The 12,610-nt window shown below is 54.7% G+C and overlaps 1 protein-coding gene across 3 annotated transcripts in view; it reads left to right on the top strand.

Moving 5' to 3' along the window:
- LOC138300863 (coiled-coil domain-containing protein 50-like) overlaps positions 1 to 12,610 on the top strand; it is a 671,686-nt gene that overhangs the window by 294,293 nt on the left and 364,783 nt on the right. For all 3 annotated transcript variants that reach the window (XM_069240701.1, XM_069240699.1, XM_069240700.1), the window contains exon 4: positions 9,059 to 9,188. In XM_069240701.1, coding sequence (XP_069096802.1) covers positions 9,059 to 9,188 — 130 coding nt within the window. The remainder of the gene's footprint in view (positions 1 to 9,058; positions 9,189 to 12,610) is intronic.

Raw genomic sequence — 12,610 nt, 5'->3', positions numbered from 1 at the left:
GTGTTGCCTCCCTCACCCACCCTCCCCCTCTCTGTGTTGCCTCCCTCCCTCTGTGTTGCCTCACCACCCACTCACCCTCCCCCTCTCTGTGTTGCCTCCCCCTCTCTGAGTTGCCTTTCCCACCCACCCTCCCCCTCTCTGAGTTGCCTTCCCTACCCACCCGCCCCCATCTCTGAGTTGCCTTCACTCCCCACCCTCCCGCCCCCACTCTGAGTTGCCTTCCCCCACCCTCCCGCCCCCTCTCTGAGTTGCCTTCCCCCACCCACCCACCCTCCGTGTTGCCTTCACCACACTCCCACCCACCCACTCTCTGCGTTGCCTTCACCACCCACCCATCCACCCACTCTCCGTGTTGCCTTCCCCACACTCCCACCCACCCACTCTCTGTGTTGCCTTTCCCACCAACCCACTCCGTTTTGCCATTAACTCTCCGTATTGCCTTTCCCACCCACCCACTCTCCGTGTTGCCTTTCCCACCCACCCACTGTCCGTGTTGCCTTTCCCCCACCCACCCTCCCTCTCTACGTGTTGCCTTTCCCCCACCCACCCTCCCTCTCTCTGTGTTGCCTTCCCCCCACCCACCCTCCCTCTCTTCTTGTTGCCTTCCCCCCACCCACCCTCCCTCTCTCTGTGTTGCCTTTCCCCCACCCACCCTCCCTCTCTCCGTGTTGCCTTTCCCCCACCCACCCTCCCTCTCTCCGTGTTGCCTTTCCCCCACATACCCTCCCTCTCTCCGTGTTGCCTTTCCCCCACCCACCCTCCCTCTCTCCGTGTTGCCTTTCCCCCACCCACCCACCCTCCCTCTCTCCATGTTGCCTTTCCGCACCCACCCTCCCCCTCTCTGTGTTGCCTTTCCCCACCCACCCTCCCCCTCTCCGTGTTGCCTTTCCCCACCCTCCCCCGCTCTGTGTTGCCTCATCACCCACCCACCCTCCCCCTCTCTGTGTTGCCTCTCCACCCACCCTCCCTCTCTCTGTGTTGCCTCCTCCCACCCACCCTCCCCCTCTCTGTGTTGCCACCCCCCTCTCTGTGTTGCCTCCCCCACCCACCCTCCCCTCTCTGTGTTGCCTTTCCGACCCACTCTCCCCCTCTCTGTGTTGCCTCCCCCACCCACCCTTCCCTCTCTGTGTTGCCTCCCCCCTCTGTGTTCCCTCCCCACCCACCCCCCCCTCCCCCCCTCTGTGTTGCCTCACCACCCACCCACCCTCCCCCTCTCTGAGTTGCCTTCCCCCTCCCTCCCCCTCTCTGAGTTGCCTTCCCCCACACTCCCGCCTCCTCTCTGAGTTGCCTTCCCCACCCACCCTCCCCCTCTCTGAGTTGCCTTCACTCCCCACCCACCCGCTCTCCGTGTTGTCTTCTCCCACCCTCCCCCCTCTGTGTTGCCTCTTCACCCACCCACCCTCCCCCTCTCTGTGTTGCCTCTCCACCCACCCACCCTCCCTCTCTCTGTGTTGCCTCTCCCCCACCCACCTTCCCCCTCTCTGTGTAGCCTCCCCCCACCCACCCTCCCCCTCTCTGTGTTGCCTCCCCCTCTCTGTGTAGCCTCCTCCACACCCACCCTCCCCCTCTCTGTGTTGCCTCCCCCTCTCTGTGTTGCCTCCCTCCACCCCCCCTGTGTTGCCTCCTCCCACCCACCCTCCCCCTGTGTTGCCTCCTCCCACCCACCCTCCCCCTCTCTGTGTTGCCTCCCCCCACCCACCCTCCCCCTCTCTGTGTTGCCTCCCCCACCCTCCCCCTCTCTGTGTTGCCTCCCCCACCCACCCTCCCCTCTCTGTGTTGCCTTCCCCACCCACCCTCCCCCTCTCTGTGTTGCCTCCCCCTCTCTGTGTTGCCTCACCACCCACCCACCCTCCCCCTTTCTGTGCTGCCTCCCCCTCTCTGTGTTGCCTCCCCCTCTCTGAGTTGCCTTCCCCACCCACCCTCCCCCTCTCTGAGTTGCCTTCACCACCCTCCCGCCCCCACTCTGAGTTGCCTTCCCCCACCCTCCCTCCCCCTCTCTGAGTTGCCTTCCCCCACACTCCCGCCTCCTCTCTGAGTTGCCTTCCCCACCCACCCTCCCCCTCTCTGAGTTGCCTTCACCCCCCACCCTCCCACCCCCTCTCTGAGTTGCCTTCCCCCACCCTCCCGCCCCCTCTCTGTGTTGCCTTCCCCCACCCACCCGCCCCCTCTCTGTGTTGCCTTCCCCCACCCACCCACCCGCTCTCCGTGTTGTCTTCCCCCACCCGCTCTCTGTGTTGTCTTCCCCCACCCACCCACCCACCCGCTTTCCGTGTTGTCTTCCCCCACCCACCCGCTCTCCGTGTTGTCTTCCCCCACCCACCCACCCGCTCTCCGTGTTGTCTGCCCCCACCCACCCGCTCTCCGTGTTGTCTTCCCCCACCCACCCATGCACTCTCCGTGTTGTCTTCCCCCACCCACCCACCCACTCTCCATGTTGTGTTCCCCCACCCACCCACTCTCCGTGTTGCCCTCCGTGTTGTCTTCCCCCACCCACCCGCTCTCTGTGTTGTCTTCGACCACCCTCCCACCCGCTCTCCGTGTTGTCTTCCCCCACCCACCCACCAACTCTCCGTGTTGTCTTCCCCCACCCACCCACTCTCCGTGTTGTCTTCCCCCACCCACCCAAGCACTCTCCGTGTTGTCTTCCCCCACCCACCCAAGCACTCTCCGTGTTGTCTTCCCCCACCCACCCACCCACTTTCCATGTTGTGTTCCCAAACCCACCCACTCTCCGTGTTGCCCTCCGTTTTGCCTTCCCCACCCACCCACCCTTTCTCAGTGTTGCCTTCACCACCCACCCACCCTTTCTCCGTATTGCCTTCCCCACCCACCCACCCTTTCTCCGTGTTACCTTCCCCACCCACCTACCCTTTCTCCGTGTTACCTTCCCCACCCACCCACCCTTTCTCTGTGTTGCCTTCCCTACCCACCCAGCCTTTCTCCGTGTTGCCTTCCCCACTCACCCAGCCTTTCTCCGTGTTGCCTTCCCCATTCACCCAGCCTTTCTCCGTGTTCCCTTCCCCACACTCCCACCCACCCACTCTCTGTGTTGCCTTTCCCACCCTGCCCCTCTCCATGTTGCCTTTCCCCACCCACCCTCCCCCTCTCCGTGTTGCCTTTCCCCACCCACCCACCCTCCCCCTCTCTGTGTTGCCTCTTCACCCACCCACCCTCCCCCTCTCTGTGTTGCCTCTCCACCTACCCACCCTCCCTCTCTCTGTGTTGCCTCTCCCCCACCCACCTTCCCCCTCTCTGTGTAGCCTCCCCCCACCCACCCTCCCCCTCTCTGTGTTGCCTCCCCCCACCCACCCTCCCCCTCTCTGTGTTGCCTCCCCCTCTCTGTGTAGCCTCCCCCACACCCACCCTCCCCCTCTCTGTGTTGCCTCCCCCACCCACCCTCCCCTCTCTGTGTTGCCTTCTCCACCCACCCTCCCCCTCTCTGTGTTGCCTCCCCCACCCACCCTCCCCCTCTCTGTGTTGCCTCCCCCCTCTGTGTTGCCTCACCACCCACCCACCGTCCCCCTCTCTGTGTTGCCTCCCCACCCACCCACCCTCCCCCTCTCTGTGTTGCCTCCCCCTCTCTGAGTTGCCTTCCCCACCCACCCTCCCCCTCTCTGAGTTGCCTTCCCCACACACCCTCCCCCTCTCTGAGTTGCCTTCCGCACCCACCCTCCCCCTCTCTGAGTTGCCTTCACCCCCCACCCTCCCGCCCCCTCTCTGAGTTGCCTTCCCCCACCCTCCTGCCCCCTCTCTGAGTTGCCTTCCCCCACCCTCCCGCCTCCTCTCTGAGTTGCCTTCCCTCACCCTCCCGCCCCCTCTCTGAGTTGCCTTCCCCCACCCTCCCGCCCCCTCTCTGTGTTGCCTTCCCCCTGCCACCCACCCACCCGCTCTCCATGTTGTCTTCCCCCACCCGCTCTCCGTGTTGTCTTCCCCCACCCACCCACCACCCGCTCTCCGTGTTGTCTTCCCCCACCCACCCACCCGCTCTCCGTGTTGTCTTCTCCAACCCACCCACCCGCTCTCCGTGTTGTCTTCCCCCACACACCCACTCTCCGTGTTGTCTTCCCCCACCCACCCACGCACTCTCCGTGTTGTCTTCAAACACCCACCCACCCACTCTCCGTGTTGTCTTCACCCACCCACCCACTCTCCATGTTGTGTTCCCCCACCCACCCACTCTCCGTGTTGCCTTTCCCACCCACCCACTGTCCGTGTTGCCTTTCCCCCACCCAGCCTCCCTCTCTCTGTGTTGCCTTTCCCCCACCCACCCTCCCTCTCTCCGTGTTGACTTTCCCCCACCCACCCTCCCTCTCTCCGTGTTGACTTTCCCCACCCACCCTCTCCCTCTCCGTGTTGCCTTTCCCCACCCACCTTCCGCCTCTCCGTGTTGTCTTTCCCCACCCACCCTCCCCCTCTCCGTGTTGCCTTTCCCCACCCACCCTCCCTCTCTCCGCGTTGCCTTTCCCCACCCACCCTCCCCGTGTTGCCTTTCCCCACCCACCCTCCCCCTCTCTGTGTTGCCACTCTACCCACCCACCCTCCCCCTCTCTGTGTTGCCTTCCCCCACCCACCCTCCCTCTATCCGTGTTGCCTTTCCCCCACCCACCCTCCCTCTCTCCGTGTTGCCTTTCCCCCACCCACCCTCCCTCTCTCCGTGTTGCCTTTCCCCACCCACCCTCCCCCTCTCCGTGTTGCCTTTCCCCACCCACCCACCCTCCCCCTCTCTGTGTTGCCTTTCCCACCCACCCACTGTCCATGTTGCCTTTCCCCCACCCACCCTCCCTCTCTCCATGTTGCCTTTCCCCCACCCACCCTCCCTCTCTCCGTGTTGCCTTTCCCCACCCACCCTCCCCCTCTCCGTGTTGCCTTTCCCCACCCACCCTCCCTCTCTCCGTGTTGCCTTTCCCCACCCACCCTCCTTCTCCCCGTGTTGCCTTTCACCCACCCACCCACGCTCCCCCTCTCTGTGTTCCCTCTCCACCCTCCCACCCTCCCCCTCACCGTGTTGTCTTCCCCCACCCACCCTCCCTCTATCCGTGTTGCCTTTCCCCCACCCACCCTCCCTCTCTCCGTGTTGCCTTTCCCCCACCCACCCTCCCTCTCTCCGTGTTGCCTTTACCCACCCACCCCCCCTCCGTGTTGCCTTTCCCCACCCACCCATCCTTCCCCTCTCTGTGTTGCCTCTCCAGACTCTCCGTGTTGTCTTCCCCACCCACCCACTGACTCTCCGTGTTGTCTTCCCCACCCACCCGCTCTCCGTGTTGTCTTCCCCCACCCACCCACCCGCTCTCCGTGTTGTCTTCCCCCACCCACCCACCCACTGTCCGTGTTGTCTTCCCCCACCAACCCACCCACTGTCCGTGTTGTCTTCCCCCACCCACCCACTCTCCGTGTTGTCTTCCCCCACTCCCCCACGCACTCTCTGTGTTGTCTTCCCCCACCCACCCACCCACTCTCTGGGTTGTCTTCCCCCACCCACCAACCCACACTCCGTGTTGTCTTCCCCCACCCAGCCACTCTCCGTGTTGCCCTCTGTGTTGCCTTCCCCACCCACCCACCTTTTCTCCGTGTTGCCTTCACCACCCACCCAACCCCCTCTCCGTGTTGCCTTTCCCCACCTACCCTCCCCCTCTCTGTGTTGCCTTTCCCCACCCACCCTCCCCCTCTCCGTGTTGCCTTTCCCCACCCACCCTCCCTCCCCCTCTCTGTGTTGCCTCTCCACCCACCCACCCTCCCCCTCTCTGTGTTGCCTCTCCACCCACCCACTCTCCCCCTCTCTGTGTTGCCTCTCCACCCACCCACCCTCCCCCTCTCTGTGTTGCCTCTCCACCCACCCACCCTCCCCCTCTCTGTGTTGCCTCCCCCCACCCACCCTCTCTCTCTCTGTGTTGCCTCCCCCACCCACCCTCCCCCCTCCCTGTGTTGCCTCCCCACCCACCCACCCTCCCCCTCTCTGTGTTGCCTCCCCCTCTCTGAGTTGCCTTCCCCACCCACACTCCCCATTTCTGAGTTGCCTTCCCCACCCACCCTCCCCCTCTCTGAGTTGCCTTCCCCACCCACCCTCCCCCTCTCTGAGTTGCCTTCACCCCCCACCCTCCCGCCCCCTCTCTGAGTTGCCTTCCCCCACCCTCCCGCCCCCTCTCTGAGTTGCCTTCCCCCACCCACCCTCCCGCCCCTCTCTGTGTTGCTTCCCCCACTCACCCTCCCGCCCCTCTCTGTGTTGCCTTCCCCCAACCTTCCGCCCCCTCTCTGAGTTGCCTTCCCCCACCCTCCCACTCCCTCTCTATTGCCTTCCCCCACCCTCCCGCCCCACTCTGTTGCTTTCTCCCACCCTCCCGCCCCCTCTCTGTTGCCTTCCCCCACCCTCCCGCCCCCTCTCTTTTGCCTTCCCCCACCCTCCCGCCACCACTCTGTTGCCTTCCCCCACCCTCCCGCCCCCTCTCTGTTGCTTTCCCCCACCCTCCCGCCCCCTCTCTGTTGCCTTCCCCCCACCCTCCCGCCCCCTCTCTGTTGCCTTCCCCCACCCTCCCGCCCCCTCTCTGTTGCCTTCCCCCACCCTCTCTGTTGCCTTCCCCCACCCTCCCGCCACCTCTCTGTTGCCTTTCCCCACCCTCCCGCCCCCGCTCCGTGTTTCCTTCCCATCCCACCCTCCCGCCCCCTCTCCTGCCTTCCCACTGAAGATCACACTTTAAGTTTAAAAAAATTAATACATTGAGAATCACTCTTTATAATACAAAATACATTTGAACAATTTAAAAACAAATCCAAATTTATAAAATTGTTGTCACAGTCAATTATTGTAAATATGTGAAAAATTATGTTTTTGAACAGAACCATCACGTCTGTGTTCAGCAAGTGTGATAGTTTGTTAGAATCGATGTTAAGTCAAAACCTATTAAAAATGAAAAGTAGTACATCAACAACATAGTACTCATGCAATTTATAGACCCTCCAAGTTAGCAGTAGTGGGCCCAACCACTATTCTTTTTTTTAACTCTTTTCTTTGTGCATCCCCCTGTGATTACGAAATATTTATTTTCTTTGCGGTGTGCATTAGGCTTCAGTGAAGTTTATTAGTTTGATGTCTTCTGGATCAAGATGTTGTGACCTAGTTTCCTAGTATCCAGGATCAAAGGCCTTGTAATGTCACTTTAAAGTTTTTTTTAGGTTAAAAAGACTGTGTATCGTCCCTTCCACCACCCCTGGCGTTTTCGTGAATCAACGTTCATGGATGTCACACACTTCCACACCATCCTTTAATTATTTTTACTCAGGAGTACCTGGTAGGGAGTTGAACTCATAATGATCTGTTGTAGACAGAGTCTGAACATGTCTTGGAGTGATCCCCAGAAGTGCTGCCATTTCCGTTACCCGAGACCTTCCATAACAGGCACATCTCACATATCCAGCTTCCATTCAGAACCACAAGAAGTGAATTGAGCTGGATCTCACGAGAAAAGAAAAAAGAACAGATGATGGACGGAATGCTGAACAATGCAAACATTCAACGCCAGGCACAAAGGTCTGGGTTTAATCCATTGTTTTTTGCCCACCACGCCACCCCAGTTTGGACCACGCCATATGCAAATCAGTCTTGACCCTGTGCTCCACTGGAACAGTCCAGCCTGAACTGCAAAGCCAGGTCCTCCCTCGACTAGAAACAAGCATCATGGGACCGGTTTCAGGGTATCATCCTTCAACAGCCAGGCTAGCCTGAATCCAGTGGCGCAGTGAGCACGGGACCCATGTCTGGGCATACCCTTCCCATTTAGGATGGCAAAAGAAAAAAGAACAGATGATGGATGGAATACTGAACAGTGTCAACAGGGTCAAGACTGATCTGCATGTTTGCATTGTTCAGCATTCCGTTCATCATCTGTTCTTTTAGCTTGGATCTCTCAAGAAAGGCACCTTTCCCAGTGACAGGCTTGCCTTGCATCTCCTTGACATTTACAATTTCTCAGTGCAGAGAAAAAAACAAAATGCTTTTCAAATAATGTGACATTAGCACTCTGGGAAATTAGATATTCTGTTTAAAATTATATTTGTTAAGTTCATAGAAAAGAAGAAAGGTGAATTAAACGCCATAAATGCAGTCTGGGTGATGGGAAGGTATCAGTGTCTAGAACAAATATTATGAAGTGCAATTTCACGTATTATGACTTGTCACAGATATCTGCTCAGTTTGTATTCTGAAATGTACACCATGTTTTAATTGAGAACTAAAACATAATAAACCAGCCCAATAATTGTGTACTGTATCAGGTGTGAATTTACTATCAAATTAAGCCTTTGCTTACAGAAACTCTTAGGGATAGAACAAACTTTCAAGGCACACTCTAAGTGCTCAACATTGGATGCACAGTTGTACCATTCAAGGCAATAAATGTAATCACCCCTGAGCATGTCAATGACTTTGAGCACATGTATTTCCTTAATTTACGGCTGAGTGGCTCATTAAGACATTCCATTCAATATTTAAGTAGCTATACCACATAACCGTTTGCATTCTTTTATTAAACAATTGTGAATTAATACAGTTAATTAATTTAACAATGCAAGTTTACTACAAAAGACATAAATGAAAACCCAAGTAACCAGACTACTTACGAATGTAGGCCCAATCACATCTTAACAGCTATTGCAGAAGGAGGTTCGATCTTAAGATACTACTTATCAATTAATGAGTAATGTTCTTGAAGGATTCATTGACCCCTTATTCAGTGTTTCTACGGATGATTCATTTTGGATAAAACTGTTGCTTAAAACAGTGCATTCTTTCATCCCTGATAAATTGTACTTTAGTACATTTCATTCAATTGATATAGAAGTTGAGAATACTTAAGGAGTTGCCGAGTAATTGCTATTTTTATGTATCTATTCGTGTAAGAGTCAGAGTCACTGACTACAGCTCATTCACCTGTACATGCATTGTTGCATTGCTTTCTAAATTATTTAATCCGGTCGATGTTGTTTTGTTCCATTATGTAAGTTAGTTCAACAAATACTTTTATAAAATGGTAGGCCTCATACTATGTCTTTTTCTCTACCACTACAGTTGAACAGCACTATGCTTCCAACATTCAGAAGAACAAACTGGTCCAAAAGGATATTCGAATAGCCAAAAAGCTTCAGGACGAAGAGGATGAACGGAATAAAATTCGGAGTTTAGAGAAACAGCGGCAAATGTACGTCTTTGTGGAGCTATTATTAACTGCTGTAATCTTTCTGCTTATCCTACCAAAGTTCACCAATATCGCTTTCCTCAAATTAAATTTGATTAGATTTTGAAAACAGAGAATTATGGCAAAGAGATGCATGAACTGTAAATGAACCCACAACCTACATAGAAAATGCATAGCATGTGGAAATTAAAAAAACAAAACAAAAAAACGTAACTTGCTTTTCTACTCAAGAAAAGAGAGAACTGCATTCTTTGGGTAGGGGGCGTAAAGACACTGATGGCTGCCGCAAATGTCAATGGGGGGTCAGAGGGGACGACGAGAAAGGGGGGTAAACAGAAAAAATTCAAGAAAGAAAAAATGAAAAAAGGTAACTTTTTTGCCATTCCTCCGCCTCCTGCCACCGCTCACCTCTTCTGGTGTCCCAACATTCACTGGTACACCAGCACAGGCTCCCCACCAATCCTGGTGCTACTTTCATGCAAAGGTTAGCCTGAAAGGAGCGTCAGGATTGGTCTGAGCGGCAGTGGCTGCTGCTGAGTCACAGCTCTGGGGTCTGTGCAGTTTCTTCAGCCCGGCTGTCAAAACAGATGCGCTTGAGAAAACTAAGGGGGTCATTACGACCCTGGCGGAACAAGTCCGCCAGGGCCGTGGGACGCGGTGGCACCGCCGACAGGCCGGCGGTGCCCCGCGGGGCATTCTGACCGCGGCGGCTCAGCCGCGGTCAGAGAAGGGAAACCGGCGGTCTCCCGCCGGTTTCCCGCTGCCCCAAAGGAATCCTCCAAGCCGGCGCAGCATGCTGCGCCGGCATGGGGATTCCGACTCCCCCTCCCGCCATCCAGTTCCTGGCGGTTCTCCCGCCGGGAACCGGATGGCGGGAGGGGGAGTCGCGGGGCCCCTGGGGGCCCCTGCCGTGCCCATGCCTATGGCATGGGCACGGCAGGGGCCCCCATAAGAGGGCCCCTAAAAGTATTTCAGTGTCTGCAAAGCAGACACTGAAATACGCGACGGGTGCAACTGCACCCGTCGCACCTTCCCACTCCGCCGGCTCTATTACGAGCCGGCGTCATCGTGGGAAGGGAGTTTTCCCCTGGGCTGGCGGGCGGTCTTGTGAAGACCGCCCGCCAGCCCAGGGGAAAACTCGGAATACCCTCCGCGGTCTTACGACCGCGGAGCGGTATTTCGGAGGGGGGAAGCCTGGCGGGCGGCCTCCGCCGCCCGCCAGGCTCGGAATGAGGGCCTAAGTGCCCATGTGTGTTTGGCTGGCTTCAGATGGCCAGCCAAACACAAATGCGCACTTGAGTGTCCTCTCCCCACATCCCCTGGCCCAACCCCGCCCCTCCCTGTACCGCTGGCTGAGCCAGCAGGTGAATAATAAAACAATATTATAACTATTGTTTCATTTTTCATCTCCTGGCTCTTGGCTAGGGGGACGATGCTCCTTCGCCATTGTGCAGGAGCCACCTGTGTGTAAAGATGATGTACTCTAGTTGTATTTCAAATGTTTTTTTAAAAACTGATCATACACAGTGCTAATGAAGTGGAATATATAAATCTACATATTTTCATACCTGTCTTATTGAGCAAAATGAAGAAACACCTTTCCTGAGGAGTGAAATACCATAAACACTACTTTCCTCTGTTTAAGCAGCTCTGATATCGAGGGCCAGATTCCCAAAGATTTTTCTGTGAGTGGGCAAGATTTAGAGAAACGTAAGGCATTTTGTGAATCTGGCCCTGAGAGGTAATTTTCCTCAATAATGCTGACCCTACACTTAATCATTGGAGCTTAAACCATACAGTGCCCAGACCCTCCAGAGGGAAGTCTTCAGTCACACACCGCTGTCACTTAACTGCTTCAGTAAATACACACCCATGGTAGATTACAACATTTAGTAGTTTCTGGTAAGTAATGTGACTCTTGTTTTGGTATCAGACTAAATTTAGGCAGAACATTTACTTAGATGTTTCTTTCACAAACAGTTAACCTTCCAAATAATTATAAACAAAGGCTGCATCTTTGTGGTGGTTTAAAGCCTTACTTCACCTATCTAGAAATCCTTTATACAAACATGTATGTAAGCATTTTAAATTCGGCCCTACTCTTACAGAGCATTTCATTCAGCGCTTTCTTGACTTGGGATTAGTCAAATCAAATCAAATCAACTAAAACCAAAGAAGGAAAGCCATAAGCCTAGTGTCCGGGAACATCGAAGTAACAGCCTAATCTTCTCATCCCAGCAATGTGTTAGGTCAGTGCTCAAAATATGCCTTAGTTAACACCTTAGCTTTTGTTGTGTTCGTAAGAATAAGTACTATGTCATGTTGCACATCTGTGTTAAATGACTAGTCTGCAACAGCGTGCATTGTACACCAGCGTGAAGAGTTACACATTCCATGTGATGAGTGCAAATGAGTAGGAGGGCACATAGTGCCAAAGTGAGCCAAAGGAAAATTAAAACTTCTTGTTTGTATGTGTCTTCAGTGCTCAAGAAGCAAACCTGTGAAGTGGGACCCGCACATAATGCAGGGTTGTCCAGCTGCTGAGAGGGTGAAGGGTCGCACCCCGTTGTAGAGTCCCTTGATCGTAATAAGTAGGCTGACTGTGCATATTAATGAACCGGGCATATAACAAAGTTAATGCTTCATGCACACTGATCCCAGAAGAGTCTTTAATGTAACATGCCCTTGCTTATGCAACATGCCTCACACTGGTAATTGTTCGCTTTACTACATCAGCTGTACTTAGACTCAATAGGACTTTCGCGGGTTATGGTCTGTCATTCAGCCCCTTTGGAGATCTATGTGGAGCCTCCAAAGGATAAGTCAATTTTAATACAGATGTTTTTGAATGAGAATAAAAGAGACCAAAAAATAAAAAATAAATAACGATTGCATATGTTAAAATTAGTAAAATTCTAACGTCAAATTAGTACATTATATTAAAATATAATTAAAACAAGTTGCAACTCATTCTTTTGACAAAATTAAAGAAAGAGGTTGCTTATTGGAACTAACCAATTATGTTTGCAGGAAGAGGCATCTACTAAAACAATCAGCTGGTTCCCCCCATCCTCTGCCACAGTGCACTATGGGGTGGGTTACAAAGATTAGTACCTTAGTGAGGAGCACAGCTGTGGGAACATTTTGTTTACCTTCGGCCCTGGGATTTCCATGACATAGTTGGTACGTTTCCCAAGCATTTAGGCAATACACACTGTTACAACAGTTGGGATGGTCCTACCCTTCTGTAATAATGCTACGTGCAGGACACACAAACGCAAGTCAAACGGATCCGACCCAGTGGTAGGATATCATGCCACTGCGCAGTCTTCGCAAATGGAGATAAGCCCAGTCGCCCTTTTACTGACAAGCTTTCAAACAAGTTAAACCATGGCCTTTAGATGGTAGTGGACGGATTGTCCATG

Source organism: Pleurodeles waltl, chromosome 6, assembly GCF_031143425.1.
Source record: "Pleurodeles waltl isolate 20211129_DDA chromosome 6, aPleWal1.hap1.20221129, whole genome shotgun sequence".
In the NCBI taxonomy this organism is placed as follows: Eukaryota; Metazoa; Chordata; class Amphibia; order Caudata; family Salamandridae; genus Pleurodeles; species Pleurodeles waltl.
Note: the sequence above shows the minus strand (reverse complement) of the source record. Positions and strands in the feature narration are given on the sequence as shown.